The sequence below is a fragment of the Nyctibius grandis genome, chromosome 2 (assembly GCF_013368605.1).
Source record: "Nyctibius grandis isolate bNycGra1 chromosome 2, bNycGra1.pri, whole genome shotgun sequence".
Taxonomy (NCBI): Eukaryota; Metazoa; Chordata; class Aves; order Nyctibiiformes; family Nyctibiidae; genus Nyctibius; species Nyctibius grandis.
The window spans coordinates 79,125,153-79,152,623 of NC_090659.1; the positions used below are offsets into that span (position 1 = coordinate 79,125,153).

Consider the following 27,471-nt stretch of genomic DNA (forward strand, 5'->3'; position numbering starts at 1 on the left):
TTTTACACAGACACTCTAACTTTTTCTTTAGAGTGCAAAAGATGTTCTTAAGTGATAAGACAGACTCCCAGGCCTCTTTCTTTTCTATAAAGAAGGAAAACTCTGCCAGACTGCTTCTGGCGTTACCCCATTCGTTTTTCCTGCAATGACAATTGATAGAGAATAAGAGCACCCACTGGGACACGGAGGTTTCTGTGTCCTTCGGCAGCGGTCTTGATTGGAAGCAAACCTGAATCATTTCACTTCAATGCAACAAATAAGGAATATTTTTCTGGAATGTCAAAAACATGCACAATAAGCAAAACCAACCTTCACAAGAATCCCAAAGCACACGGTTGCTTATGGTAAAAAAAAAAAAAAAAAACACACAAAAAAACCCCACCAAAAAAAAACCCCAAACACCACCCATCCAAAATCCACAAACCCAAAACCAACCAAGCTGTTATGAATTCAAGTGTAGAAGTTGGTCAACAGTACCTTAAGATCCAGTGGGTGGGGTGGGAGGAATGGCACAGGGGAAGGGTATCACATAACATTCAGTAATGCCACCTGACAAACTTACAATAGATACTCCTAAAGGGAAAAGAAAGTGTATGACCATCATGGCTGTCTTAAAATCTGTAATCTGTTTCTGTTCTTGTTACACAAAACTTAATTACAACAATCATTACTTTTCTATCATTTATTTCAGTTAGGTGAGATACTTCACATTGGTGTATTCACCTGTGTGTTCCCTCTGCAGTCCTACCATTTGAACTAGCATTAATTACTGGTGTGGCTTTTCTGGGGCAAAAATCCATGTTGTTTTTCCACATATACAAATAGCAAACACTGGTTTAATTAAATCTTTTTGACAATTTATTAACATTATTAGGCTTGAGAAACAATTATTAAATTTTATTCAAAATGTAAATATGATTTTAAAATGTTAGTGCTCACCAACAGTAAGAAGAAACAGTCCTTTTTCTGTCTTTTTTCTTCCACATATTTATTTATAAATAATGCACTGAAAAAAATGCCTTTGTCTTTTGAGTCACCTGCAAAGTTCTTACAATATTCTTGTCATTATAATTAGAAGATGCAAATAGCCTCATATTTCAAGTTTTTACCCATTAACATACCACATGCTCCACTCAAAATGTTACCTGTGAATGATACAAATGATAATCCTGCTCTGAACTAACTCATCATTATTATGATGAGATATCACAGACAGTAATTCCCAAAACTTTTAAGGGTGTGGAAGGGGAAAAACCCACCATGTAGAAGTCTTGCACAAAATGCATGCGTGTATATAAATACTCAAAGTTGCTTTAGGAACAAGCTGCAAGATATAGCAAGGACAAATGCAAACTTTATTCCACATGTGCTACAATTAATCAACATGTTAGGGAAGTATCAAAATTTGTACTATTAACATATGGCAACAGTTTTATTGTTACAATACATTGCAATAGATTAGCCGCACTGGAAAAGACTTTTAAGCTGCAGACAGTGCAATTGCATTAAATCTTAATTCTTCTGGGTCACGTTCCATGAATTTCTTGCAAACTTCTATTGCATCCTAGGGAAAAAAAGTCAAAAACAAAAAAAAAGAACAAAACAAAAACCACTATAAATCATATTTATTTAAAAAAATCCCACAATTGAAATATGAAGATATGCTTTATACAAATTATGCTCAAAATGGTTTTTTCCATAAAGGATTACTAAATAGTGACTAATCTACATAAACTGTATTTCTGATCCGAGTTACCACTATTCAAGATTTTCAGTGCTCACATGGGCAGCATAAGAGAGCAAAAGTTGTATGCAGAACCTTAGCAACAATGATTTTTGTGACCGAATATTACTTGGGCAACAGATGTGTTGCTTCTCTGACTTTCTAAATGCATCTCTGAAGTTTGCCTTCACCAGTACTGCTGTATTCAGAAATTCTTCCTTTGTCTGAAGATGAATCTAAGCTGTGTGGGGTAAGTGAAAGATTATAAGTAATTCCTTCATCTAGCTTTAGGGTGCAATCTGGAGAACACATGTTATCAGTAAAAAAGAAAAAAGCCACATATGAAAAAAGGAAAGCTTTATCCAACTTCTCCTCCTGCCCAAACAAGCACAAATTGTATGCAATCTTTACTGACATTAGTCTACGCTACTTAACTATAAAAGGTTTTGTTTGGTTGGTTTTTAGTTCCTCTGTTTTCTTCCTTTTGTAAAGCTAATCCAGTCTGGATACCATACAAGTCAGATCTATGCGTTGCATTCTCTCAGCTGCAACTTCACATCATTCTGTGGGGATGACAGTTTATCCACCCAATTCAGTGTATTCCTTTCCAATTAATTTCTCAACTAAACAGTTCCTGACACAAAGAAGCATCCACAAGAAGCCACGAAACTGGAAAATAATGATTATTAGCAAGTGTTAAAGGAAATCAACTTCTCTAGCGTGGCACCTATCGAACTATAACTAAACCAAAGGAAAGAGAATGAAAAATTATCCTAAGTTTTTCAATCTGATGACTTCATCTCATGTACAATTTGAAAGGAGCAGGGGGTATATGAAAATCTCAGCACAGAAGAAAAGTCAGTCTGGTCTTCTGTTATGGTTGATCCTTCTGACATTTGTTATCATGTTATAATACTCTGTCATCCAGAGTCACAACATGAGCATTCCAAAATACCTGTTTTAAAACTGAGTAAACCTAGTTTTGTCTCACCATTCAACTCGTTCTATTCCTCATCCAACCATAAATATAGCAAGACTTTTGTACAAATATTTTTTATAAATTTTGTGGAAATACAGCAAGAATTTTTTATAACACCATTTAAGGAGGTTTTCCATTCCTACCTCTAAAAAAGAATCGTCAGTAGTTTCCCCGTGGTTTATTGGGAATGGCTTGCGCCCATCTGTTGAAACACAAAGCAGGTTTGAACAACACGTAAAATTGGAAAAGCTTCATTTTTCCAGTTAAAACTATCTGAACAGATTTTTTGCTCTTCACTTATAAAAATTCTACCTCATATTTCGTAAGAATCACACATGCAGCTACCTATTCTCTGGTCTCTCCTCCGCTGCTGACTGCTTCAACAGGTATCATTATGTACAGTCTGTTACATGAAAAAAAATCCAATAAAAACAATGAAATATTTTTTAATATTTTATTTGAAAACTTTAAGGCTATAAGTTGCAATTGTTTTAGTGCTGGTACAGTACTTCAGTTTTTCAAATAGAGAAGAACAATTTCAACTACACTTTAATGGATTTACCCCCACAGACAGCTGTACATCTGTGGTCTTTGACAGCTGTGATCAGGGACGCCACGACAGAACAGAATATCAAACCCACCAGTTTGAAGAGTCTGGCATAACTGAAATGCTACTCTCATTTAAAATAAATAAGCAAACAAACCCAGTAACTTTAAGTGTTAAATACTTTCACAGCATTTAAAAGTCGTTGCTATAGTTAATTATTTTTTCTCCCATCTGCAATATAATAATCCTATCATTCTCAGCATTTTAAAATAATTTTATTCATAGAAATATCTTTCAGGTTACATGTGAAGAACTAACAGGATGAGAACATATGTCAGGATATCCTAAGTATTTGCTAGACCAAATTCCCTTTTGGCTCCATCCAGATTCCATCAAAGTTGACAGTACTTCCAAACTACATTTTCCGTAACTAAAAATAGAGTCGATGTTAGAAAATTTTTTGATTTACATGAACAAGAGGTTGTTCATTATTGTAAAACAACCATGACTGAAGATACAACAATGCAAAACCCTCAGAACGTGCCAGGGAAACAGAACTGAATGCCCTGTACTGTTGCAAGCTAAGTTTGATTCAATTTTTTTTTTTTTTTTTTACATACATCTTGGCACAACAGCATTTTAATTTCATGGGCCTATAAATAACGTGCTTTCCATGGCAAAAACATCATAAGCATTTAAACATCCATGTGCTTCCTTAGCATTTTCTGCCTGCCAAAGCCCACATGCTGGCCACAGTGACTGAAGCCAGTGAATTAATTGAAAAACCTTCTCCCACTTTCCTACTTTTAAGTGTTTTTTTTCTTTCTTCTGCTGGTGCAGAGAAAAGTTATTTTAAGAACAAAGGAAATAGTAGTATTGGCATTCTGCTATACACTGGAGCTAAATGCCTCTTTTTTTTTTTTTTAATTTAAGAAAAAAAATCAAGTGGGTTTTATCTTGCATCATACTTCTGGAAAATAGCTAAACCTGGTAATCATAGTCTGTAGTGTGCTTTTTAAGCAAAGCAAATTAATGCACAATGAAAAGTTAACATAGAAATAGTAGCACACAACTAGAAGAAGAGTGAGCCATCCATCATGCCTTGAAATTTAGGGTCATAAAATATTTATATTACATCCTACAGTAGTTGCCTCACTATTTGACCTAGTTCACTGACAGGCATACAGCATCATAAAAATATAGAAATGTGTGCCTATTGTTCATGACTTACCACTGATAATACCCCCAAGACCCCCTTAATATTAAGATACGCACTGATATACTGCTTATGCCCTAGGTTATGATTAATTGTCACCTGTTAAGGGCATTGCTTAATTACATGTTGATTTTCAAAAGATGAAAGTGTTCTCACCATGAAACACTGCAAAAATGATGTTAGGAAAGACCAGTGACTTGCAGTTTTTAAATCCTGATCTGCTTGCTAGTTTTCTGAAGTGCCTGCAGCAAAACCTAGTTGCCCAGCAACATGTTTAAGATTGGAGTCATTAGAGAATATCTGAGCAGAACTTGGTGCTACACAATCCAAAGAGGGAAAAAAATAGCTGTAATTCAAGAAACAGAGACTACTGTTTTACAGTTAACTGCCTAGTGACCACAAAAAGGTAGAAGAAAAGATAACCAGCCCATAACAGAAACTCTAGACTGTGAGGGTGGTGAGACACTGGCATAGGTTGCCCAGAGATGTTGTGGATGCCCCCGCCCTCACAGTGTTCAAGGCCAGGTTGGATGGGGCTTTGAGCAACCTGGTCTAGTGGAAAGGTGTCCCTGCCTGTGGCAGGGGGGTTGCAACTAGATGATCTTTAAGGTCCCTTCCAACCCAAACCATTCTATAATAACAAATGAGTTGCAGAATATTAGTATCTGCTAGTATTCTGACTACATAATTTCAGTTTAAACTATCATGCTATTTAATAATATAGCTAACACTTCTAAAGTGGCATACAGTTCACTTATTAATTCCATAAGCAATTCAGGGACGTAAGTATAACAGTACTTTCTTCTCTGAAACTTTGAGTGTTCATCAATTCTTTCTTGCTTCCTGTCCTTATAAATCATAAAGGAAGTTTAGAGGCAGTCTAGTATTATGTACCATTTTATCTTAATAGGAGGGAGTTAAGGGAAGGAGAATCCAAAAAAACAATGGGAAGAAGGCTGCAATTGTTTGACAAAACCCCCCAGACCCTATGATGAAGCTCGAAAGAACCTAAACCCTACATTACATCAAGTAATCTCTTGCAAACATTGATAGTTATCAACATTACTACTTGTATTTGTTTCAAACAAATGGAGAGAGTAGATGAAAATTGTTCTTACCCAATTCATAGAGATGACCACCTACATTAACTAATGCAATAAAGTGAAGATCTACTTTTTCATCTATACTTGGTGCCTGCAAGACAAAAAAAAAACAAAACCAAATTGTTTCTTATCTCTTATCACAATATGATTAATGAGAATATTATCATCATAATACACAAAACACCCGGCCAAGAGAAATTGCAAGTGAGAAGCACATTCTAGATCCATACAGAATGGCAGAAGTCACACTGCAGAACATTTTGGAATATGAAGAAGCTTTCTGCAATGCACAGATCAGTAAGAACCCTTTCAGTAAAGTATCTGGAAGTATTTCCAATTATAGGTCTACATAAAAGCTTTATTTTTCATTACTGAATTAGAAGTAGTATCAGCTCAAATACATTAACATTAAAAATAGATACTCAAGTAAATAGCAACTCCTTTACTAACCCATCTCCCATAACAAAGCGATGCAGGGTTGAACTCTGAACCTGCAGTATTTTAAAACCAAAAATGTTCACTTGGTCAAAATAATTTTTTCCTCATAAGCCACGTATAGTACAGTTAACCTGTTCCCTCTTCACAGGCAGTCTAAAGAAACAGTTCACACATTTTAGGGGGGAGGAAAGAAAATAACCAGAGGTGCCTAGACTGAAATTTCAAAGTGGCCTCATAGGCATTGTACCAAGAAAGGACTGAAGCGCAGTGTCCACATTTAGCCCACACCCAGGGCTAAACAATAGCAGTTTTTCTCTCACTCCATGTCCCTTCCCCGACCGAGGAAGGGAATTGAGAAAAAGAGGGAGGCTCGTGGGTTAAAATTTAACAGATTTAATAAAATAAAGAAACCAATATAAATGATAATACAAAACACACAAAATCATACTTAGCTACAAAGTTGCAGCAAGTTGCTCCAGGAATAGCAATCATTGGCAATGAGAAAGAGGGAAGCTAAAAGAGAGTAGAGCAAAAAGAGCCCCACCTCTTCCCCCACAAGCCCTCCCTTTTATAGTGAACTTGATTGTTAATGACATAGAATACCCCTGTGGGCCAGCCTGGGTCAGCTGCCCTGCATTTAACTGCTAATGGCCTTGATCACCATGGCTGGCCACAAACTGAAACATAATCCCAACGAAACCAGGACATGCAGTGACAGCATCAAGTGACATGACATAAAAAATGGTTACCGTTGGTAAAGATCTATCTACCCAGTACTGTGTTGCCAACTACAGCAAGCAAAAGCTTTTTCAGAAGAAAACAGGGCATGCAGAGCATGGTACTCTGCAGCACACATTCCCAGCATCCACTAAGCACTGGTTTTTGAATTTCTGAGCCAAAAGGTGCATCACCACTGTTGTGTTCAATAGCAATTCTTATTTCCTCATCAGTCTGTCCAGTCCATGTCTGAGACTCAATCCACAATTTAAGAAGACACTGTTTGAGGGAATGGGAAAAAGCACCTCAGTTTTTCTTAAATTATCAAAAATCTGACTTCTGTGAAAATATATTTAATGCAATTTTCTTTCATCTTGTAGTTACTGTTAGCCTTTTATATGAATTTCTTGAAGCATCCCAACAAACTAAGAATTTGCCAGAGAGAGACTAGAGTGTAAAATGAGTTGTAGAACCTTACAGTCGCATCAGGTTTTCAAGACTGGCTTAAAAGTTTCCTTCTTCCTGATGGTCATGAGAAAAACTTTAAAAGATGATCTAAACTGAAGAAATGTAGCAAACAACCAGAACAATAAAGCAAAGGACAAATAGTCACCGTAGTCCTTCAATACATCAAGAATGCAGCATTACAGGGGAACTGCCAACAGCTTAAAGAAATTCTATGTAGCAAGCTCAAAAAAGAAAGAAAAAGAAAAAAAACACACAATCTCCCCTCACCTTCATTTGAAATTCATCTCCATGACCAGTTAAAGTGTGAGAGGCATAAATACCCTGTTTCATCTCTGTTTCAGAGGGCCTAGAATGGAGGAAGAACATTCCTGCTGCTGAAGATGAGGCAGCTATCAAAGGGACAAGAGGACCTTTCCACCAGAACTCCAAGGAGTCTTTTTCCCCTATGGCATAAATGAATTGCCTTTGAGAATTTTGTTTTACGGAAGGCCAAATAAAGCCGGAGCTTAGAAAAGCAAGCAAAACAAGCAGCCTCAAGAGTTTGGCTACCCCAGTTGTCAACTTCCAAGGACCACTCGTTTCCATAACTTCCTGAAAACCACACAAGACAGTAGCTAACAACCAATGGCACCTTGTTGTTATTCCCATCGATCAGCCAACTTTTCACAGGCATTTAATCTGTGGTGCTACAAAAGTGTGCAGGGAGGCAAAGCTGAGAGTCCTTGCCAAATCCCACATTGCCACCTAATGTCCTTTGCAGACATATGATTTCATGGCTGTTCACTTATCAATTAAACCTACCAGCTGGGAAATCTGGGCTTAAGGAATTTCAGGGTTAGAGGAAAGACTGCTGCCAGTTAGTCTCACTTTAGGAAGGAAATGGCTTAGCATTTAAAAGCTTGCATCTGAACATATGCTACCTGGGCTCAAATTGACATTCACTGGAAGAGCTCGAAGTATCACTATTGCACAGAACTTTGAGATGTTTGGGATTTTCTTTTGATCACATTTAGAACAAAATACAGTTGCCCCTTCGACCGTTTTGAGAGCTGTGTTCTTTGCCACCTTCTAATAAACACCTTTTCTACAGAGAGACACACATGGCATGCTTGGAATGCTGAGCCTATATACAGCTAGAAGATGGATAGGGAAGCCATCAAAAAAAAAAGCACGATTAACTTTTCCTAGAGTTTACTTGGAGATAGACGCCTGTAGAATCCTGCTGAGTTTTTGTACATGCCTAATCTAAATAACGTGCTTTCATTGTGCTATTGGCACAACCCATGAGAAATGCTGTGGTTTTACATTTTTAATTCCCCAGCCTCAAAGCGAGAACGAAAGTGCCATCCATTATTAAATTTTCTACCACATGTTCTAATGTAGACAGTCTCCTTCCCTTGTGACTTTTTCATCTAATGTAGATAGTAGCAAATTTACTACAAAGTAGATCTATTACATTTCTTGAAAAATTAGGATTTCAGTCATTTTTGACAGACAATTATTTGCATAATCATAAGCACAGAGAAATAACAGGGTCTGAATAGTCAAGATGACCTAAAACTTTGTATTATAAAAATCTGTTGCTTATGACTTAGGCAAACAAGTAACAGGATTAAACTTTCCCCAGTGTGATGAATCTGATTCAAAATTCCCCCCACCCCTCCTCGGGGGGGCGGGGCGGGGGGGGGGGAAGACATCCATTGTATATGTGTGCATGCATGCACACACACAGAGACGCACATGAAAAGAAGCCTAGTCAGGCCAATTTCTACTTGTCTGGGAAGCTCTGGAAATTTTAAGACTTGAACCAGAAGATTTTAGATTTCAAAGAAATTGAAAGAAGAGGGAATGTCAGCTTCAGGGAGATGTCTTTTGTGGTCTCCTTGAAAAGCTACACCTTTGGCCAAGTTTTCAGCTTCTAATAAACAGTCTGTGTGAATGCTTAAAAGAACAAGAGAATATAGCTTTAAGAAGTCTGCCTGCATGTTCATCACTAGGTAGTATTTTCAGAACAATTACAGAAGATTTTCTCTTGCTTATTCTTCTTGTCAAAGACCACAGTAACATGAACATCAGTCAAGTGTTAGGATAACCTGTTCCTTTAGCTTTTTCACTTAGAAGCCCACTCAATGTGCAAAAGGAGACAGCAGATTTGAATGACCGCATGTATGAACCACAAGGAAGGAAAAAGACACAGGGAGCCTAAATAAGATGATTGTCTAATCAGGATTTGGAACTAACCTATGGGATTCAAGACTCATTTTTCAAGTCTTCTAAAGAGCTGTAGCATACAGTGAAGAAAACTTATATTTCTTTCCCATCCAGAAAAGACACAAAGAGGACAAATACCAGCATCCTGGGTAGCTTACAGCGGCTTATGTTATGGTTTCAGCCTTAGTATAAGAAATGTTTTGGTAGTATGCATTAGTGGAAAAATGCAGAAGTTTAGTGCTCAAAGTGATGGTTCTGAGAACACCTTTTCAGCTGTAATTTGTTCTCAAGGTACTGAGATAACACTCAACGATAATAATATAGCGTACCTTCATGAATACCCAGTATCATATTCAAAAGTGACAGCCAAGGTTGTCGTGCCCTCTAATTTTGGATACCACATTAAGAACACCAAAACGACCAAGTCCCAATTTTTCAGAGGATTTGACTGCCTTCTCTGCTAGCCTAGACATTCAAATTAAATAATAAACAATTGCTGACTGCTGTGAGAAGTCAATTTTAATTGACTTGTCTCAGGTCAATACATGAACAAAACAGCACCTCTTCATTTCTTCCTCTGTTCTTCACTAGCAGATTTTCAATCAGTATTTTTAAAATGGCACTTCCCAAAGTTTTTACTATACAAATGACAATCCTTCCTACTCCCTCTTGTTGTACTGAGAAATTCCTTGATTTTACCTTTCACCACTGCATGCTGCCCTCTCCTCATGAACTACAGTAGTCTTCTTTCTTGTTGTTGCACTAACCTTCAGAAACTCAATGGTGCATCCCTATATCACTGTTTGCCCAGTCATATCAGCTGGTCTAATAAAGTATATTTCATCATACACACTTATCTTGCTAATGGACTTAGACCGTTATCCCAATCTAAAAGTCAGTATTCAATTTTCATGCCTTTGAAATCTTCTGATCTTCAAATTTTGCTAACTTAGAACAAAACTGTTCATCAAATTTGACGTGCAACTGGTTTCTTTTCACCAAAACTGCATTTCTGGGACAGATGATACATAATTGGGGGGGGGGAGGAAATTGTCTTGCTCTCATGGACAAACTGAACAAGTCCTCATTTCCTCCTGCTTATTTATTTCTGAAAGACCACATTATAAAAACAGGTTCAATGTTACATGACAGATTTCAGGCAGCTTCTTCCAACTAAATCTTGTATTTTTATTATTTCCTTACACTTGCTCTTCAGAGAATGGAGTGAAGCAAGAAGTCTCACAAACCAGTTTAGTAGAATGCTTTGCATTACAGGTAGTGACTGGGAAAGGAAAAAACACTGCTTGTGTTAAGAAATTGGCATCAAGAGTCTGTCAGGTTCTGGAAGAAGAGCGGTTAAAACTGATGAGGAAAAGGCAGTTTTGCAGAACTTTGAGGAATAAAAAGTTTCAGATGCATCCAACTGTAAGATCATGACAAAAGACACTGAAGTCTAAGAGAAGAAAAAACCTTAGGGGTTTAACTATACAATTTCACTCACAAGGAGCTACAAGAAGCCAAAGAAAAAGATATTCAAAAATGAAGTTTACACAACAGAATATTAAGTATAGTTTGGATTCAATAAATTTTGAAGGAAAGGGGAAAAAGTGATGCAATTGCTATTGGGTAAATTAGGCATCTGTAATTTCCATTTTGAAGCATGGAACATGCTTGGGAAAATGTACTGTGTAGGCCTGTGAAAGGCATTTGAATCCTGGTTAAAATACTGCAATTAAAACAAAGACCACTGGAATGATGATCACAAGTTTCAGCAAGATTATTTCTGGCTCATTCTCACAGAAAAGTGACATCTCTATTCATGCTTAATATACTGCAGTGAGTTTATGGTATTTGAAGTGCTCTGGAGTTTCACAGTTGAACATACATAGCTTAATTTAGATCAAGGTATCCCTTGTCCAGAATAATGAAAAAGAATTGCTATAAGAAAGGTGGCTGAGGGACTGTCTTTGAGTCCTGACCCAAGAATGGACAAGAAGTCCCTTTCCTCAGCATTGCCTTATGTATTTTTCTACCGTGCTCTCATGGTAGACAAGCTGTCTCAAGCTTATTAACTCTACGTCCTCAACTATAGCTGGAATATACAAGTGTCAGGTGAGGTACAATTCCAAGCTGCAGGACAGTAGCATCTGATTTTGAATGGAAGGATGTCAAGCAAGAAGGTGAAATTCAGAGATAGGCTCTATCAATAACCACAGTATCTTGATACAGAATATTTATACTAACACAAATCTCCCTTTAGATCCATAAGCAAGAGGGATTATTCAGTAGTATGCTGCTCTAAATAGGTATTTCTTGGGGTTTTTTTTTAAAGAACAGGAACTTTAGTCTGACACAGAAAGTAAATAGGAGAAAACAAAGAGCATGTTTTCCAACTTGAGAAGTGTAGGAAAGAAAAAAGAATTAGGAGAGTAGCTTGACATATAAAGGCAGCAAAATGATCCTAAGGTAAGCAGAGATACTAAACTAAAAGAACAGATGAGCTGGAAGAATAAGAGATCATTACAAGGATTGAGGAAAAGTCAACATTACTAATGAAGCATGTTGCTACCTACAGCTTAAAATTTTGCCACATCTACTGCAATTTATCAGGTTTGCACAGAACATTTCAGGACAGTATTTTCAATTTTTTTTTTTCTATTTTATATTCTTAGCTCATCTAGAGACCTACTCTAAACAGTCAAGGAAAGTTTTCAAGTAGGGAGAGTGGTTTTATTTAAGGAGCATAAATACAGTCTCCCATCATTAATACTTTCACTCTTCATTTTGAAAGAATCTATTTTCTGCCTGTCAATGTTTAAGTAGTAGAAATGTACATAGAAGTACAAGAAAGTTAAACACAATATACAGGATGTTTGCCCCTCTCCCTTAAATTTAAGTGAATAGATTTCTTAATAAAAGCAATACTAGAACATGCTAAGACCAATTCAGCCTCTTCGTACATCTAGCAGAACGATCAGAGCTATACTAACACTTGTTGATGTGCATTGACAGGACAGAACTTGAAGGACAAGGTAGTATTTATTATCAAGCCAACTGAGATAGCTTTAACGCCCAAAATGCTGCCTTTTTTTTTTGCATATTAAACTAATTTACACATAGTTTGTGTGTTCTTGAATCTTCTTGGAAAGGTATACCAAAGTGTAAAGAAAAACATTTTAGTTACCAATAAATATCAGACTATATCATATTCAGTGATAAATCTTTGCATATAGGACTTACAATTTTCATGTGTCAGATGGACATAGTCAGGATCTCAGAGGAGTTAATGAGTAATATTTTAAACTATTTTTAGTGGCAAGCTTCTGTTTTTCCAGATACAGTTGTATTGAAGGCCACTTACTTTTTGAATGAATTTTTTGAACGTTTTCAAAGCAAATGCTCGCTGCTAATGGATGAGTTGTGTTTAGAAATTTTCTGAGTTTTTAGAAATTTTCTTATGTAAATAAAACTCTCAACCTGCCAACAATGGTTTTCTAGTATAATCAAAACAGGTTATGCTGTAATGTCTTTCCTTGGATAAGTCATGGTTTATTTAGTGTTGAAGTAAACTCATAGTCAATTAATATTTTTGTTCTAGGCAGGCACACTCAAGCTCAAGTCTTCCTCAATAAGTCTTTTGTTAACAACAAGCTTATATAGGTCAAATTCATACAAGATCCCAGTTTCAAGTTACAAAAATATGACGTAGAATTTTCCAAGTTTTGCTAAACAAACAAAAAAGTCCCCAGGTAAAATGTCAGAGGTTTGCAAATGTTAATGGCTTGCTTAAATATTAAATGGGAGGAGGAAGCATGAGTTGGGGAGAACTTAACTCCGTGCTAAACTCCATGCCTCCTCAAATCCCAAGGTATTTAACTAGCTCCAAATGATAACATCAAGAATGTTCCATAGTTCTGAAGATTACAAGAGTGCTAGATACTTAATAATAGCAATTATTATTCACAAAGTCTGGGGAAAGGTTTCATCTTGAGATACTTATCAGGATAAAAATATAAAAGCTATAAAGAAATGGAAGCATTTGGACACTAATTTTCAATAGCAATAAAACATTAAGAAGGATTTCCACATCTGGAAAGACAGATCTGTATGAAAAAGGAAATTATTTGGACCACAGTCAGAACAGTTATTTCACCTCAGTAAAAAATTCACATACCTCAAATAAGAATTTCTAGTAACACAGGTGAAATGCGGTCATTAGCAAAGAATGATAGAAACAAAATCACTGTCTCAGTTTTGCATTTAAGACCATTTACTTCTACATATCAAGATTTTTTTTGTGTGTGTATTGAAAGCATTATCACTCCTTAAAAGCAGGATGAAATACCACTAAACCACTCTTTCAATTTAGTGTTTCTGATGGTGGTCATAGGACAGTTTGGAAATACTAGCTATTCTGTGCATGTAAGTTTTTTCTACGTTTTGAAGGTACATTTGTGCCCTGTGAGTGAAGAAGGAAAAAAGTGTAAGTATGGTATTTGATGACAAGCTTTTCTTATTAGAATGTCTTCACCTTCAACTAGAATGTATGTCTACAAACTGGATAAAGAAACAGATGTCAAGTGAGAAAGTAAGCCATCCCCTTGAAATTACAGGAAACACTTCATCTCTACTGAAATACCCAGAGACCATTATGCAAGACTTAGAATGAAAGGAGACTACGTTTAGGATATGAGAACATAAACCAGGTCTCAAACACAGAAGAAATAATATCATCTGACAAAGAATTAGAAGCCCCTTGGTTTAGCACATCCAAATGAAAGATCATGAAGATGAGGTGAAAAGAAGAGGCTGGATGTGGAGCCTATGGCAAAAAGAAAAAGCCACTTTCATGAAGAGCAAACTTCATCTATGCTTTGAAAATGATTTGGCACGTGTATTGAATCAAAAATACCTGGACGGCAAAGTACGGAGCAATGTACTTTTGCTGTCTGACACGGGAGAAAGGAAAAAAAAAAGGGAACAAAGAAATCCTAAGAATGGTTGAGAAAAGACCCCAACAAAAAATGATGCCTTGAAGACTGAAGTTACATGGCAGAAGGCCAGTCAAGTCAGAGTAAGAGAAGACTGAAGATGGACTACACTTACAACAGAATGAAGCCCAACAGATGGAAGGCGTATCAAGGGCCGCCAACGACGAAGACGGATTGACGGACTGGTAGCCTTTGCAGGACCTACATGATTACGTTTGGCCCAGGAGAGGGATGCAGAGTGACACAATGGTGAAGCCTTCGTTCTGCTGTGGCTAACCTGAGGCTGCGATGAGGATGGTGGTGAAGACAGCGAGGACGATGACGACTACATAAACATTAAAAAAGAACATACTTAGCCCACTTAAACTTGAATTAACATACCTAAAAAGGCAACTGCAAAGATGTCCACTATTTATTATACTGTCCTTTAACTCATCAGCTCACACAGATAATAATCAAGAATGTGTTGAATTTGAATGAGAAGACAAAAGAACAATGAAAATAAGCAAAGACATGGTCCAAAGCTGAAGTTTATCACCAGATAAACTAGAGGTTATTCACACCCAGTGAACTTCATAATATGAACACAAGTTAACTGACTCGTTCAAGAGACAGACTGTCAGAAAGTGAGGAGGGAGGGGATTTAAGCATCATCTCATGGAAGGAATAGTTGAGAACAGAGAGTGATCAGTTTTGTCTACAGCTACAAAAACTGGAAGCAACAGTTCTTTGGTAATTTGGGAAAGCTAGGTTGTGCTACTCTGGGATTTAAAATGAATCAAGTAACTACTGTAACAGAACCCAGAGTTTCTTTACTGTTCCATGTCTAACATAAAAGGGAAGCAAAGGAAAAGGGAAGCTTACCGTGGTGAGGTATGCAACTTCCTAAGTTTTTCACCTATTCTTCTAAAATAGCAGGCCAGTGGCAGTATTGCCATTAACACTCAGGATCTCTTTAGTATCCGTGGAAGCAGTAGGACTATGTTAAACCATTCAAATTGTTACTATTAGAAGAAAGATCACAGAAGTATTAAGAATGACTCTCAGCTGCAACTGACAAAGTTACAGTAAATATATTAAGACCAGAAAGTACCATTGTGATGATTTAGTTTTGATCTTCTGTCCCACACAGGCCACAGGACCAATCAAGTTCAAGTTTTGTTTGGATCAGAACATACTCACAAAACAAAACCAAACATTTAAGCTTAACATTTTTTTTTTACTACTGAAATAAACCAGAACAAATCAAAATTTCAATCAATTCTGTCTATAGCTACAGAGACAGTAACATATTCATACAGTTTACTAAATACATTAGTGCTAAATGAAAAGGCAACCTTTTAGTCCTGCTTAATGATGATATGAACATGGAACAATGGATTACATTAGTTCATCTGGCCACTATGTCAAACCAGTTTATTATCATCCACCGTTACCTTCTCCTCTCAGCACATACAAAAATCCCCAATGTCATCTTCAGTCTTTCAGAGAAGCCCTCACCTTCTATCAGGAAATAAACTATCTCTTTTGTGCTAATTACACAGCTTTTGTTTGGCCTCAGAAAAATACTCCTTTGTTTGAAGCTAACCTAAAGGGAAATCCAGATTGTCCTGTGTTGATGTCTTGTGCTTTATTATCTCTTGATATTTTCTCCAGGCAGTGGCCTGGAGGTTTTGGGGTGTATTTTTATGCTGTCTTCCACATCACTGATAGAAGTTGTTAAACAGTACAGGTCTTAGAACCAATCCTTGCAGACCCCCACTAGTAAACATACTTACTCATCAATGATACTCCACTTACCTACACTGAGACCTGCCAGCTGCTTGTAAATCCATTAAAGTTATGCAAGCAGAATAGAAACTGCAGTTCCTTAAGGTATGTCCCACATTATGCATTCAATGGAATGATTCTAGTAGACTTCAAAAACCAAGCATTAGATAGCTTCTCTGAAAAAAACTATTTTCACTCTTTTTAATCAATGCATAAGTATCAGTCAAAACCATTTATTATTTTTGAAGCAATTCACCTTCTTTCCCATTCATTTTTTTTCCTTTTCCTATCAAAAGTGGGACAATTAATTGGTTCTTTCTGCTCCCATATTGCTGACCTTAAAGAACAAAGACAGGGATGGGAATTCTTCATGAAGAGCAAGCATCAAATACAGTAGAAACTGTAGAGCTCAGAGATAAGCATGGAGCGTTATCAAAAGTCTCATAACCTGTCCAGAGAATAGAGTTTTCCACAGGTTTGTCACAGGGTTTTTTTTTTTTTCCTTCAATTAGCTTCTGATTTTGAAGCATTATGATCCACCCCTAAATCTCAGCAGCTCCACATAAAAGAGGACAAAACCAGAAAACCTCCAGCCCAAAAATGTAACCGTATGAAGAAAGAGGAATTTAGCAATGACAATACTTCGAGTCAGAGAAACTTACAAGAGTTTAATGGCTATTATAGTTTATCTGTACTACTGATTGTTTTTTTTAAATTCCTCCACTTGAAGAACTGATTTAAAATGAGACATTTTACATTTAGATAACATATCAAATGGCTTCAAAAACAATTTATTCTCAGCTTGCTTAAGAAAATTCCAAAAGACGGCTGATAAAACATTGCTTCTAGAAGTCCTCACAGTCCACAGACCTCCCTATGGAGGGAGGAACCTGTAAGATTAGAACCTGCTGTGGGGCAGAAATTTAAGAGCTTTGCTGACTAGACAGTTCAGGATAAACGGCAAGACACGCTACATTATGTTTTACAATTTTGTAAGCTGCTGCAATCAAAGCAGACAAGATTGTTAGTCTTCCTGGAATCTGCAACATAATAACTGTTTACTTAGAAATAGTTAAAAAAATGAAACTGAAAAACTTGTTGAGACTAGGAATTTACTCTGGCTCTGATGCATTCCATTGACTGGAAGCTGTTAAAACTGTATACTTTTGCTCTGAAAACACCCTATCTTTTAGCTCTCCTAGTGTAATTACTATGAAACCATTAATAAGACTTTGAACAACATCAAATTTAAGATTTGTTTAACAGTACAGGGATGACAAGAATGTTGAAAGATATTTTTTATAAAGCCTTTTTTACTTTTGTTACTATTTTTACCACAATTCTTCACTTTTACCATTCTTAATGACTGCACTTATTTCTTTGTTTTCTGGCTAATATTGCTAAAATAATGAAACTATATTAAAAATGCCCCTTGCCTGAATGTAATGAGACCAGAGAAAAGGTACTGAATTTATAACCTATAATGCAGTTTAAGGCAACTAATATTTTAATATTTCTAGGTCAGGATTTGTCCTCATTTTAGATTCTATTCATTGAATCTTTTTATCCTTTATTTCCTGTACTAGTAGGTTCCCTAGTGAGATCAACCAAGACAAAGAGGAACTTTCACCCCAGTGAAAATATACTTTTGCATTTGTAAGAGTGAAAATTCGACAGACAGTATATAGGAATTCTGGAAAAGCAAAGGTAATACTGGATTATGTCTAATTAACAAGGCTGCAACAACCATAAAATTCCATGCATTGCTTTAATAAGCACAAATTAAGCTGTGTTAATTGAAGTTGTTTTCAACGGAGTATTAAAAAAAATGAAATAGACTTACATGACAATATTAATATGAAATTAATGTTAAATACACATCTCCAAATAAAGGATACAAAGTTGTACATTTCACATTTAATTTAGAATGTGGAAGACAAATCATAACTTGAGACACTATTCAAACAAGACTTATTAACAGCTAGAAACTGCAGAGAAGAGAGAATAAGACTAACTTCACAAGATGAAAAGATCACAGGAGCATATTTCTGTGCTGAAAATTGTAGCAGGTCAAATATCTGAAGTGGTAAAACAAAAACCCTGAAATAGAATTGAATGTTATTGTCATATAAACCAGTAAGCACATTAAGTTTATGATTTGTAATACAAAAAATACATTATAAACAAGTTAAAAGCTTCATGGAATAGATCAAAAAAAAAAAAAAAAAATGTTCAGGCAATTATAATCTGCCCCAATCTGAAACTCATTCCTATATATAGCTGTTATTAAAGCCTAGAGCCATTTAAATCTAAGATCTAAAGGAAACAACTGTAAAAGTTCATCAGGCACCAAGAGCTGTGCTTTTGCACATAACTAAAAGTGCAGAAGGTAGTGCTGAGTTGTCTTGGCTCATGCCCAAACCCGCCAGGTTCTAGAAACAGGGATCGGTCTGCTCATCGTGTTTGGGGAACCCAATCCAGCAAAGTATCTCAGTCCATGTCTAATGCATTGAAGACCTGACAGGACAAAGTGGCATCTGGTATTGCACGACCATTTCTTTCTAAGAAGAAATATTTATTGCTGATTAACTTGCTAGTGGTTATAAAAATTCATCTATCTGGAAGTTCAAGTTCAGGGCACCCTCTCAGTGGAAAGTTCAAGCCCATGCCACCTTCCTCTAAGGAGGCTTCCCTAACTATCAGATGACAAACTATGCTGGGACTGGGGCTTTCTTCTTTCGCCCATTTTGAGGTTGTGTCACTGTGTAGAAAGAAATGCTAGTTGCCCTGGAACAGAGATCAATCGAGCTTTAACTGCATACCAACGTCACTGGAAACTTGGGAAACAGGAGATACAACACTTTTAGTCCTGGTCTTTGTTTCATAAGCACAGCTCTGGGATCAGAGGCCCTGGCCACGTGTTCATCATCTGCTCAGCTGAGCTGGTCCATTAGTGTGAAGTAACTCCTCCCAACAAATTAAGTGTTTGTGGCCTCATTATACAGTTCCCATACAGTAAGCCCTGTAGTAGAGATGAGGGAAGGTTGAAGTGACAATAAAAAGTGCAACTTTTCCAGCCAAATGGGGAATATAAGAGTTATTATAGCTTTAAGATTATATTCATAGAGGATGTACTTAATATCTATCATTTTTCCCCACCACCTTTTGAGGCTTTTTTTGTTTTGCTTAAGTAATTGCTCATTATTGAATTAAATACAATGTTTTAAAGGGTCTGTATTACAGTTCAAAGTGTAATAGCGTTTTTTCTTCCTTAGAAGTCATTATCCTTAGTGGGTTTTTCAGGTGCAAATTAAATCTATGCATCACACTGTCTGAAAAAATCCTCTTCCTCCTCCTTCCTTCACAAGTGTTAAATCTTTTAACAGCATTTCAAGCCTGTTTTGGTGGTGATGATGGAATCTTGAGAGACATTAAGTTCCTTCAAGCTTTTATAAGAAGCACGTAGACAGGGAAGAGCAGCCTGACAAAGGAAGCATTCAACAGAGGCAGAAGCTGCTTCATGAGCTCATCTCTAACAGTATACCACAGAATTCATACAAATGAGAGACATCAAGAATATTCAACTGCAAAAAAAGCTTTGTTCCTAAGTAGAGCTTCCTTACATGCAACAAAAGCCTGCAGAACATGCAAATTCTTAGGAAGTTAAGGTTCATAAACCCCACTCCTCACAGACCTACTTGTTTGTCAACATTACAATTATCAGCATTAATATGTATCGAAACTGAGACTACAGTTTTTTTAACTGAATTGGGCTACATCTGCTAGCTGATCAACTTCTGCACCAGTAAGTTTAATTAGTGTTTCTGCACCTGGTAAAAAGAAAATCTTTACAGTATTCTCCATGTCAGTTTAATCCATGATTAAGAATGGACAGTATCCTGAGAGTATTATTTTGCTAGACATGGGTAAAGATCGAGCTTAAAGATGAGAAAAATGGTGAGATCAGAGCACCCCAAAAAATATTTCCAAAATTAGTGATAATTTATCTCTCTCTGAAGACCTAAATTTAAGTTCTATGGCCTATGTTAGGCAAAAGTCAAGCTAGATTATCACAATGGCGACTTCTGTGATCAAAAATGAGTGGAATTACAAAAAAGAAAATTCCAAAGGTTAGGGAGCTCTGCAAAACCTAACTTAACCAGGTTTTTTTCAAATAGTTTTTCCTCTGCAACATTTTTTTCTTAAATAAATTGAACAGCATTGTTGTACACCCAATTACCATATTTTTAGAGTGCTTCCTTGAGCAAAGTCAGCTGATGCAACATCAATTCTCTGAGTAGTTTTAGCCCACTGTCTAGCTTCAGCCATATTGGTAAAATGTTGGCAGTCTTAAGGATTGTAAGTTCTTATAATTTTTTCCCCCTAAATTAGTGGCTGGATAAAGGAAAAAGAAAAAAAAAAAAAAAAAAGAGACACAAATCAGTTTCTCTTCTGCCTAAGGGAAAGAGGTTGAGCGTGAACCCAACCACCACCTGATGATCAGCTTGCTAAAATAATGCCAGTGAGCAAACACATGGTTAGAGCCTGCTGTTTACTGTCTCTTACACAGATACTGCAAGAACAGCACTGGAAGCGTTATGGATCAGAGAGATGCCAAAAAAAAAAAAAACAAACCACAAAACCACCCCACCAAAAAAACCCCCACAACTTATGGCAGTTGGTTGGTAGAGATGTTGGATGCAAAACTGTAGAAACATTTTGTTACTTTCACTTGTTATTTATTCCTTATATACTTGTAATTTAAATTCATGGGCTGCTTTATGGGTGCGAATATCCTCTATAGTTGTGTTGCATCCTAGGAATCAGTGTTCCTTCATACAGATTTTACAGTTAAGCATAAGACCCAGAATAACAATTCAGAGCAATACTGTATTAATATCTTATTAGTTATTTGCTCAATGAAGTATAGAAATCAGATTGATGCATGTCTGAAACACTGACACGTTAAATAAAAAGGCAATGCATTGAGTCAAAGAGTAACCAAGTATAATTTCCAAAACATTTCACATGATTCTAGTAAGCTCATTTTTACACTTCTACTGCATGGGCTGTGAAAGAGAAAAAGCTATAGCTAACATTTTTAGGCAACTTCATTGCCTTTACAGGAGAGATTACATGCTTGTTCCGTAATGCTAAGCTAAACAAAAATCATCTTAGAAACAGTTATATAATTGATTTTATATTCTCCCAAGATGCAAATGTTTCTTTACAAGACTATGGATTATTCAGAAGAAACACTGAGGAATATGGGCTATTTAAGAAAAAAATCCCACCATATGTTCTTGGCAGGAGTGAAAGGGAAGCTCCTTTATGTTTTTTTCTCTAACAATAAATTGTAATGCCCCAGGGAACGAGAGATCTTTGAAAGTTCAAGTTTTATAGCAGTTGAGAACAGAGTGCATTGACTCTACTTAGTTCTTGCCAATGTTAACGACTGTTACTGTGATCAAAGTCTAACTTAGCACATTCCAAGCAAGATTATAGTTCTCAAGGCACACTAAACAAGTTTACAGACTACAGTTTGCAGTTATGGTTTGAGTTAAGGAAGAAATCAAGCTGTGGTAGCTTTTTTAGTGGCTGCCAACTTCAATCCATGTTAAAAATATTCCTGATCATACTTGTGAATAAAAAGTATATCTCAGTAAACATACTGGTGTGCACCAGTATTTCATTTTTTTGTGAACATCTGAGACCAGTTCTTGTAACTTTTATACTGAGAGTCAAACACAAATTTTGATTTTCAAAGGCTGATTTTTCCTCCATCAATATCTTTGATAGAGGTCTAATGAGGTGCAAGAATGTTGTTTTCATTTGAAGTGGTAGCCCAGATGCAGCACCTCAGTCTGCTCAGTTCTGAGCCTCATTTAGCCCAAGATATAGTTCTAGTTGCCAAAGCTGTCAGTTGGTAAATAGATGTATAAAGTGTACTAAAAAAAAAAACCAAAACCCCAAACAGGAGGAGTTACAGAACCAAAGGCACTATGTTCTGTGTTCCCCAAAATAGCTGATATATTTTATATTCCAGTTCTGTTTCCTTCTCTCTTCCATAATAACTAATAACTAAAACACTGTACGTTAAACTTCATTTAGTCAAACATTCTCAATAACCTCTAAGGAAGAGGAAAGAAAAACCAGGAATGTGAGAGCTCCTAATTTTCTGCTAAGAATTTAGGCCATGAACAAAATCAAAAGCTTTTATTATTCTCTAGCCAATATCTAACACAGGTTTTTCAAGTGGCCATTTCACTTGCATTTGGTTGCTTGATTGAAACATTATTTTGAGCTATGGTGTAATAACATTTAAAGAAGTAAACTTCCCAAAGACCACAAATCACATTCTGCTAAGCAGTAATGCATAAACCATGCTAAAACTCCCTTGTCCAAAAAAATTTCAACCTCAAACACACAAGTGGTTCCATATGCCACAAGTACCGCAAGACATAATAAAAAGTTCACTCTATCATTTGAACTTTATAACAAAAAGTGATATGGAAAGCCATGTGTCAGCAGTTAGTGATACCCTGATGTTGTACAAACAGCCTGTCAATTACTTAACAACACAACTATTTGAGTATTTGCTGTCCACAGCAGCAAAAGCTGACCTAAGTCTAGTCTGCTAAGCATTCTCCTCTCTTCCCAGGAGTGTGTTTCTAACACCTCTGTGCCAGCATTAGCTCCTACAAGGCTATAGGACAAGCTGTTTCAGGAAGCTGTTTGGGAAGCTGATGGAATACAGAAGATATTGTAGGTAATCTGTCAATCCAGAATTATTTCAACAGCCACAGACACACGCAGCTGGCTAAAAACTTTTATCAGATACTATTACCAGAGTAGTATTTGAACAAGAGTTAAGCATGTCAAAGCCTTTAGAAATGCAGGAATTGAATAAAGATTATTCTCTAGATCTAATTCCTTGACTAAAGGCCAATTAATCTTTTCAGAAGTACTTTATATGCTATAGCTTGCCATTTTCCTTACTGTAGAATTGAGCTGTAATGAAGCATAGTTGCAAAGCAGTGGATATGGATGTCAGTAATACAAGAGCAGAACAAAAATATCTTGCTACTCACGTTATTATATTCACATATTAAAAAGGTCATTTATTTCAAAAATCAGTACAGATAATATTTTCTACCTGGAATAACTCCCTCAAGCTATCATAACATATCATTGTTTAATTGAGTTAAACAATTTTGACTGTTCCATTTCTATAACAAGTGTGCCTTCGCATTTTCCTCCTTTCCTACTCTCTCAGAAAACTATAGAGTAACTTTTTATTATTAATGAAAATGAGTAGGTAGGATACAAAATAAGTTTCTTCCCCAACTCCAAATTCAAAAGAGCTATTTGCTCTGCAAAAGACTCTAGACCTTGAAGTCTCTCTCATGTAATGACACGTTTTCCTGTTTTCAAAAAATTCTCCCCTCGGATTTTCTGATCTGTTACTTGAAAATAGTTACTATGATTGTTTTGCAAGAAAGCAACCCAAGATAGTAAGACAAAAAATTTAGAGATGAACCTAAACCTAATCAGTGCTCTTTGCTAATTTTCCTCCCTCAGATTTTGCCATATCTTCTTAATTAATGATCACTGTAGATTAGACAGCTAATGCAGATGCTCTAGCATCCACAAACTATATTGTGTTTTTAATATTTGTGAAGGGTTGTGTTTTTTTGGGTTTTGTTTTGTTTTGTTTTTATAAGAGGGTATCAGAAATGTTAAGATGTATGGTAGTACAGGGTTTCAGCTGTTCAAGAACTGCTGAAGGAGGCACAGGAAGAACAAAATGGAAAAAAAAGGCAAAACAAACGGAAATACTCAAACACTGCTCAGTATGAAGTGACAATATAAGGACCAGCTTAAAAGTGCGTGCAGTTCTGCAAAGAAGCAGGTTATATTTTCCACATCTTCAGACATCCTAGATATTATAAACAAAAGGATATGCTCAGCAGAAGACTCACAAAAGAATAAAGAGGATCTTGAGTAGCTGACAACTATTCTAGTCTCAGCAATAGCTGCCTTTCAGGAGCTACCACGAAGAGAGGAGAGTGAGCTGGATCCATGAAGCTTTATTGGAAAGACCTAGATCCTTTTTTTGTCAGCTTTGGATATGAAATACCTGTCACTTGAGAAAGTGTGAGCTTCAGTAGCATAAAGTTTTACAGAAAGACTGTTACAAGAGTCTTACATTAATTGCCCTCATTATGGTACTGGAACATGGGACGAGAATCAAACCAGCATTGAAACCCCTAAAACCAACACCACGCTTCTTGTGTGGAATTACACCTAGATCTTACTGCTTGCTACTAAAGTAATTTTAAACAGTCCTACATTTTTTTTTTTTTACACAGAGAAGTACCCATAGGACTGCTTTGTCTATTTGCTTTACTGCAGCAAAAAAAAAGTAAGCCATGGAGCCACAGAATCCAGGAGTCTTAACACAGAACTTGAATCAAACCTGGTCCAAAACCTTGCCTGAAGGATAAGACCAAATTTAAAATGCTTTTAATTTGCAAATCTGAAATGAATTAGCAAAAAAGAAAACTGCTTATCTGTTCTTAAAAATTAATCTCTTTGAAAGAACAAAAACCCCTCTATTTTTAAGAAAATATTTAAGTCGTTTAATGAAAATTCAGTAAGCTTCATGAAAAACCTCACATATTTTAATACAAAAAACCTCCCCAAAATACTCAGTTCTAATCCAATCTATAAATGGCCTGTAAAAGTTTCAAACAGAATACTAAAAGTTACATAAAATGGCTAGGAACACAGCCTTTTTTTTTTCCCCTCCATTTGAAACTAGGCAAATTAATCACAGCTATCAAACTTGAGAAGCCTGTTAAAGCACCCATCAAGGCACAACACTGTAGCTCTCAGCTTCAATCCATTTGCTTAGCAATTCATCTTAATGTCTTCATCTAAATAGATCACACATTAAAGATAAATCCCAGAAGCAAAGTGACCACCTTAATTCTTCTCTTCTAGCAATCACTAACTGGAATGTAGACTCTAGCAGTCCACTAATATTAAAGTTACACAAGTAATATCTTGTCAGATACCTTTTTTTAAAAACCAGAAACAAACCTTTTATTTCTGGATAGACTTGCTTTATTTCAAGGTTTGAAATACCCACATACACAGAACAGAAACAAAAGCGGAAAATCCACTTGCATATTATAAAAATCAAGTAACCACTGAGATGGTGTAGCAAGACTATCAAGGAGCAATCAATAAATAAAGGCTTTTCTTATAAGCATTAAAGGCTGGATCCTCAAAGATCTGAGAAATCAGAGCCCCCCCGCAAAGAATACTATCAGAAGAGAACCTGTCTGTGTTCTTTGCTATTTTTAAACCTTCCACATCTCAAGATACCAGAAAATTTTACTTTTATCCCATAATACTGATCTATGGTGTGGTGGTGTGTTTTGCACAGGGGAGGGAAAGAACAACATCTTGAGAACAGTTACATAGTTTCTTAACCAAATCAGCAAGGCCAACTGCCATTTATCCCACTTTTGGAAGTTATTCTGTCTAACACAGTTGAGCTTAAGCAACATTTTCAGAAGAATTTGAGTGGACAGCAGTGTGCAATACTTATCTAAGGGACAGAACTACCCACAGTGCAGGCTATTCTTAGAAGCACGCAAGCCAAGTTAATCATCCTAAAAGAGCAGACTTACACGTTTTCTTAAATTCTGTAGACCTGGAAAGGACTTTTTGCTCGCAAAGCTACAGCACTTACTATTACTGAGCAACTGCATAAGCCACTTTATTCAAAGGAAGGGTTTCTAAGCAAAATGCCCTTGCTGTTCAGGGAGGGGGTGGGGCAAGACCAAAAACCCAACAGTCATAGGAAGGCAAACACATTCCTTTCCAGTGCTCTGAAAGGAAGTTTAAGTTCTCAGGAAAGTACTCATAACAATAACGGATATGCAGAAGGAATGGGATTCTCTTGTCTCTTGCTGCAGAGGTGCTAGAAATTATCAACTTACCCTGCAGGACAAGTCAACATCCTTGTATGACCTGCATATGCTAACTTCAGCATCTTCCAGGGCATGCTGTTCATCAGTCCCTCGACCACTATGTGAAGAGGTATACAGCAACATTTAAAATGTACCATTGGAAGGAAAAAGACTAGGAGATGAACTCACTCCAAACCCTCAGTTACACTTTTCAGCATATTCATGTTTCAGATTTTGTTTTGCTTAAAAAGAATTGTACTTTAAAGTAAAGCAATTCCTCCTGTACAGATGAAAGGGGAGGCCTTGCTGCCAATTTAACTATACTATGGTAGGACAGGATTTTTAGGCAATTAGATGTTTCAGTAAGATAACTTGTTTATTTTTTCACTCCTTGGTTGATGGATCAGAACTATTCTGAAAAAACGGTCCTGGGAAATGTATTCAGACATTACACTATTTCAACTTTGGAAACAGGACAGGAAAAGGTTGTTTTACAAGTCTAAGGAATATCCATATTGAGTTACTTCCAGATTCAGTTATCCAAAATGGAACAATAAATATTTGGCAAGGAAACTACCTATTCAATATCTGTGTTTAGACTTGGTTGCTAAGACAATCTTGTACATTTTCATTACGGAAAAAAAGTCTTCATCTTTCCATACAATTATTAATCTTTTGTATTGTGGTTATCCTGATCAGGAAACAAATTAATTTGTGGAAGTTCAAGAAGTTACCTGTCCCTTATTAGGAGATTCCATCTCACTCAGATGCTTCCCGAATCTTTACGAAGACTCTCAGGAACTATATAGCCCTTGCATTTTCTTTCCCAATCATTCCATAATTCCTGCCAGAAGAATGCATAGATAATCCATTCCCTGGATGAATGTCACAGTATATCAAAACAACTAAAGAAGTTTTTCTCTTTCACAAGGATCTTAGGAAAAGATGCAGTCATCAGCAACTTGTGGGAATAATCTCCATAGCCTCTCGCTTACTGAGCTTGCCAAGAATATCTAGAAAAGGACTCGTAAAGAAAACGGACCAGATTTTTTGGAGTCTCTCACTTAGAAAAGGAAGAGAAATATGAATTTGCTCTGATGTTTCTTCTTGAAATATAGAACCTTGATTAATTTAGAGAAAGAGATAAGAAGAAAGAGTGGTGGGTTTTTTAAAAAAGAAAACATCACAAAGGACGTTGAGTATCTATAATAGAAATGGTTAAAACAATTCTCTTAATTTTCATTTCCAGATGGTGGGGTAAGGGGGAGCAGAAAGGACTGCTTTGCTTTCTCCTGCATTGTTTAGAAGACACTGCACAAGCCATA

The 27,471-nt window shown here is 36.4% G+C and overlaps 1 protein-coding gene across 2 annotated transcripts in view; it reads right to left on the minus strand.

The window, feature by feature from the left end:
• Window positions 1-880: 880 nt before the first annotated feature.
• Window positions 881-27,471, minus strand: part of UCHL3 (ubiquitin C-terminal hydrolase L3) — a 40,301-nt gene continuing 13,710 nt past the window's right edge. For both annotated transcript variants that reach the window (XM_068425337.1, XM_068425338.1), the window contains exons 6-8: window positions 5,584-5,659; window positions 2,846-2,904; window positions 881-1,564 (exon numbers count right to left, since the gene is read on the minus strand). In XM_068425337.1, the coding sequence (XP_068281438.1) occupies window positions 1,481-1,564; window positions 2,846-2,904; window positions 5,584-5,659 (219 nt within the window). In that variant the 3' untranslated portion in view covers window positions 881-1,480. The remainder of the gene's footprint in view (window positions 1,565-2,845; window positions 2,905-5,583; window positions 5,660-27,471) is intronic.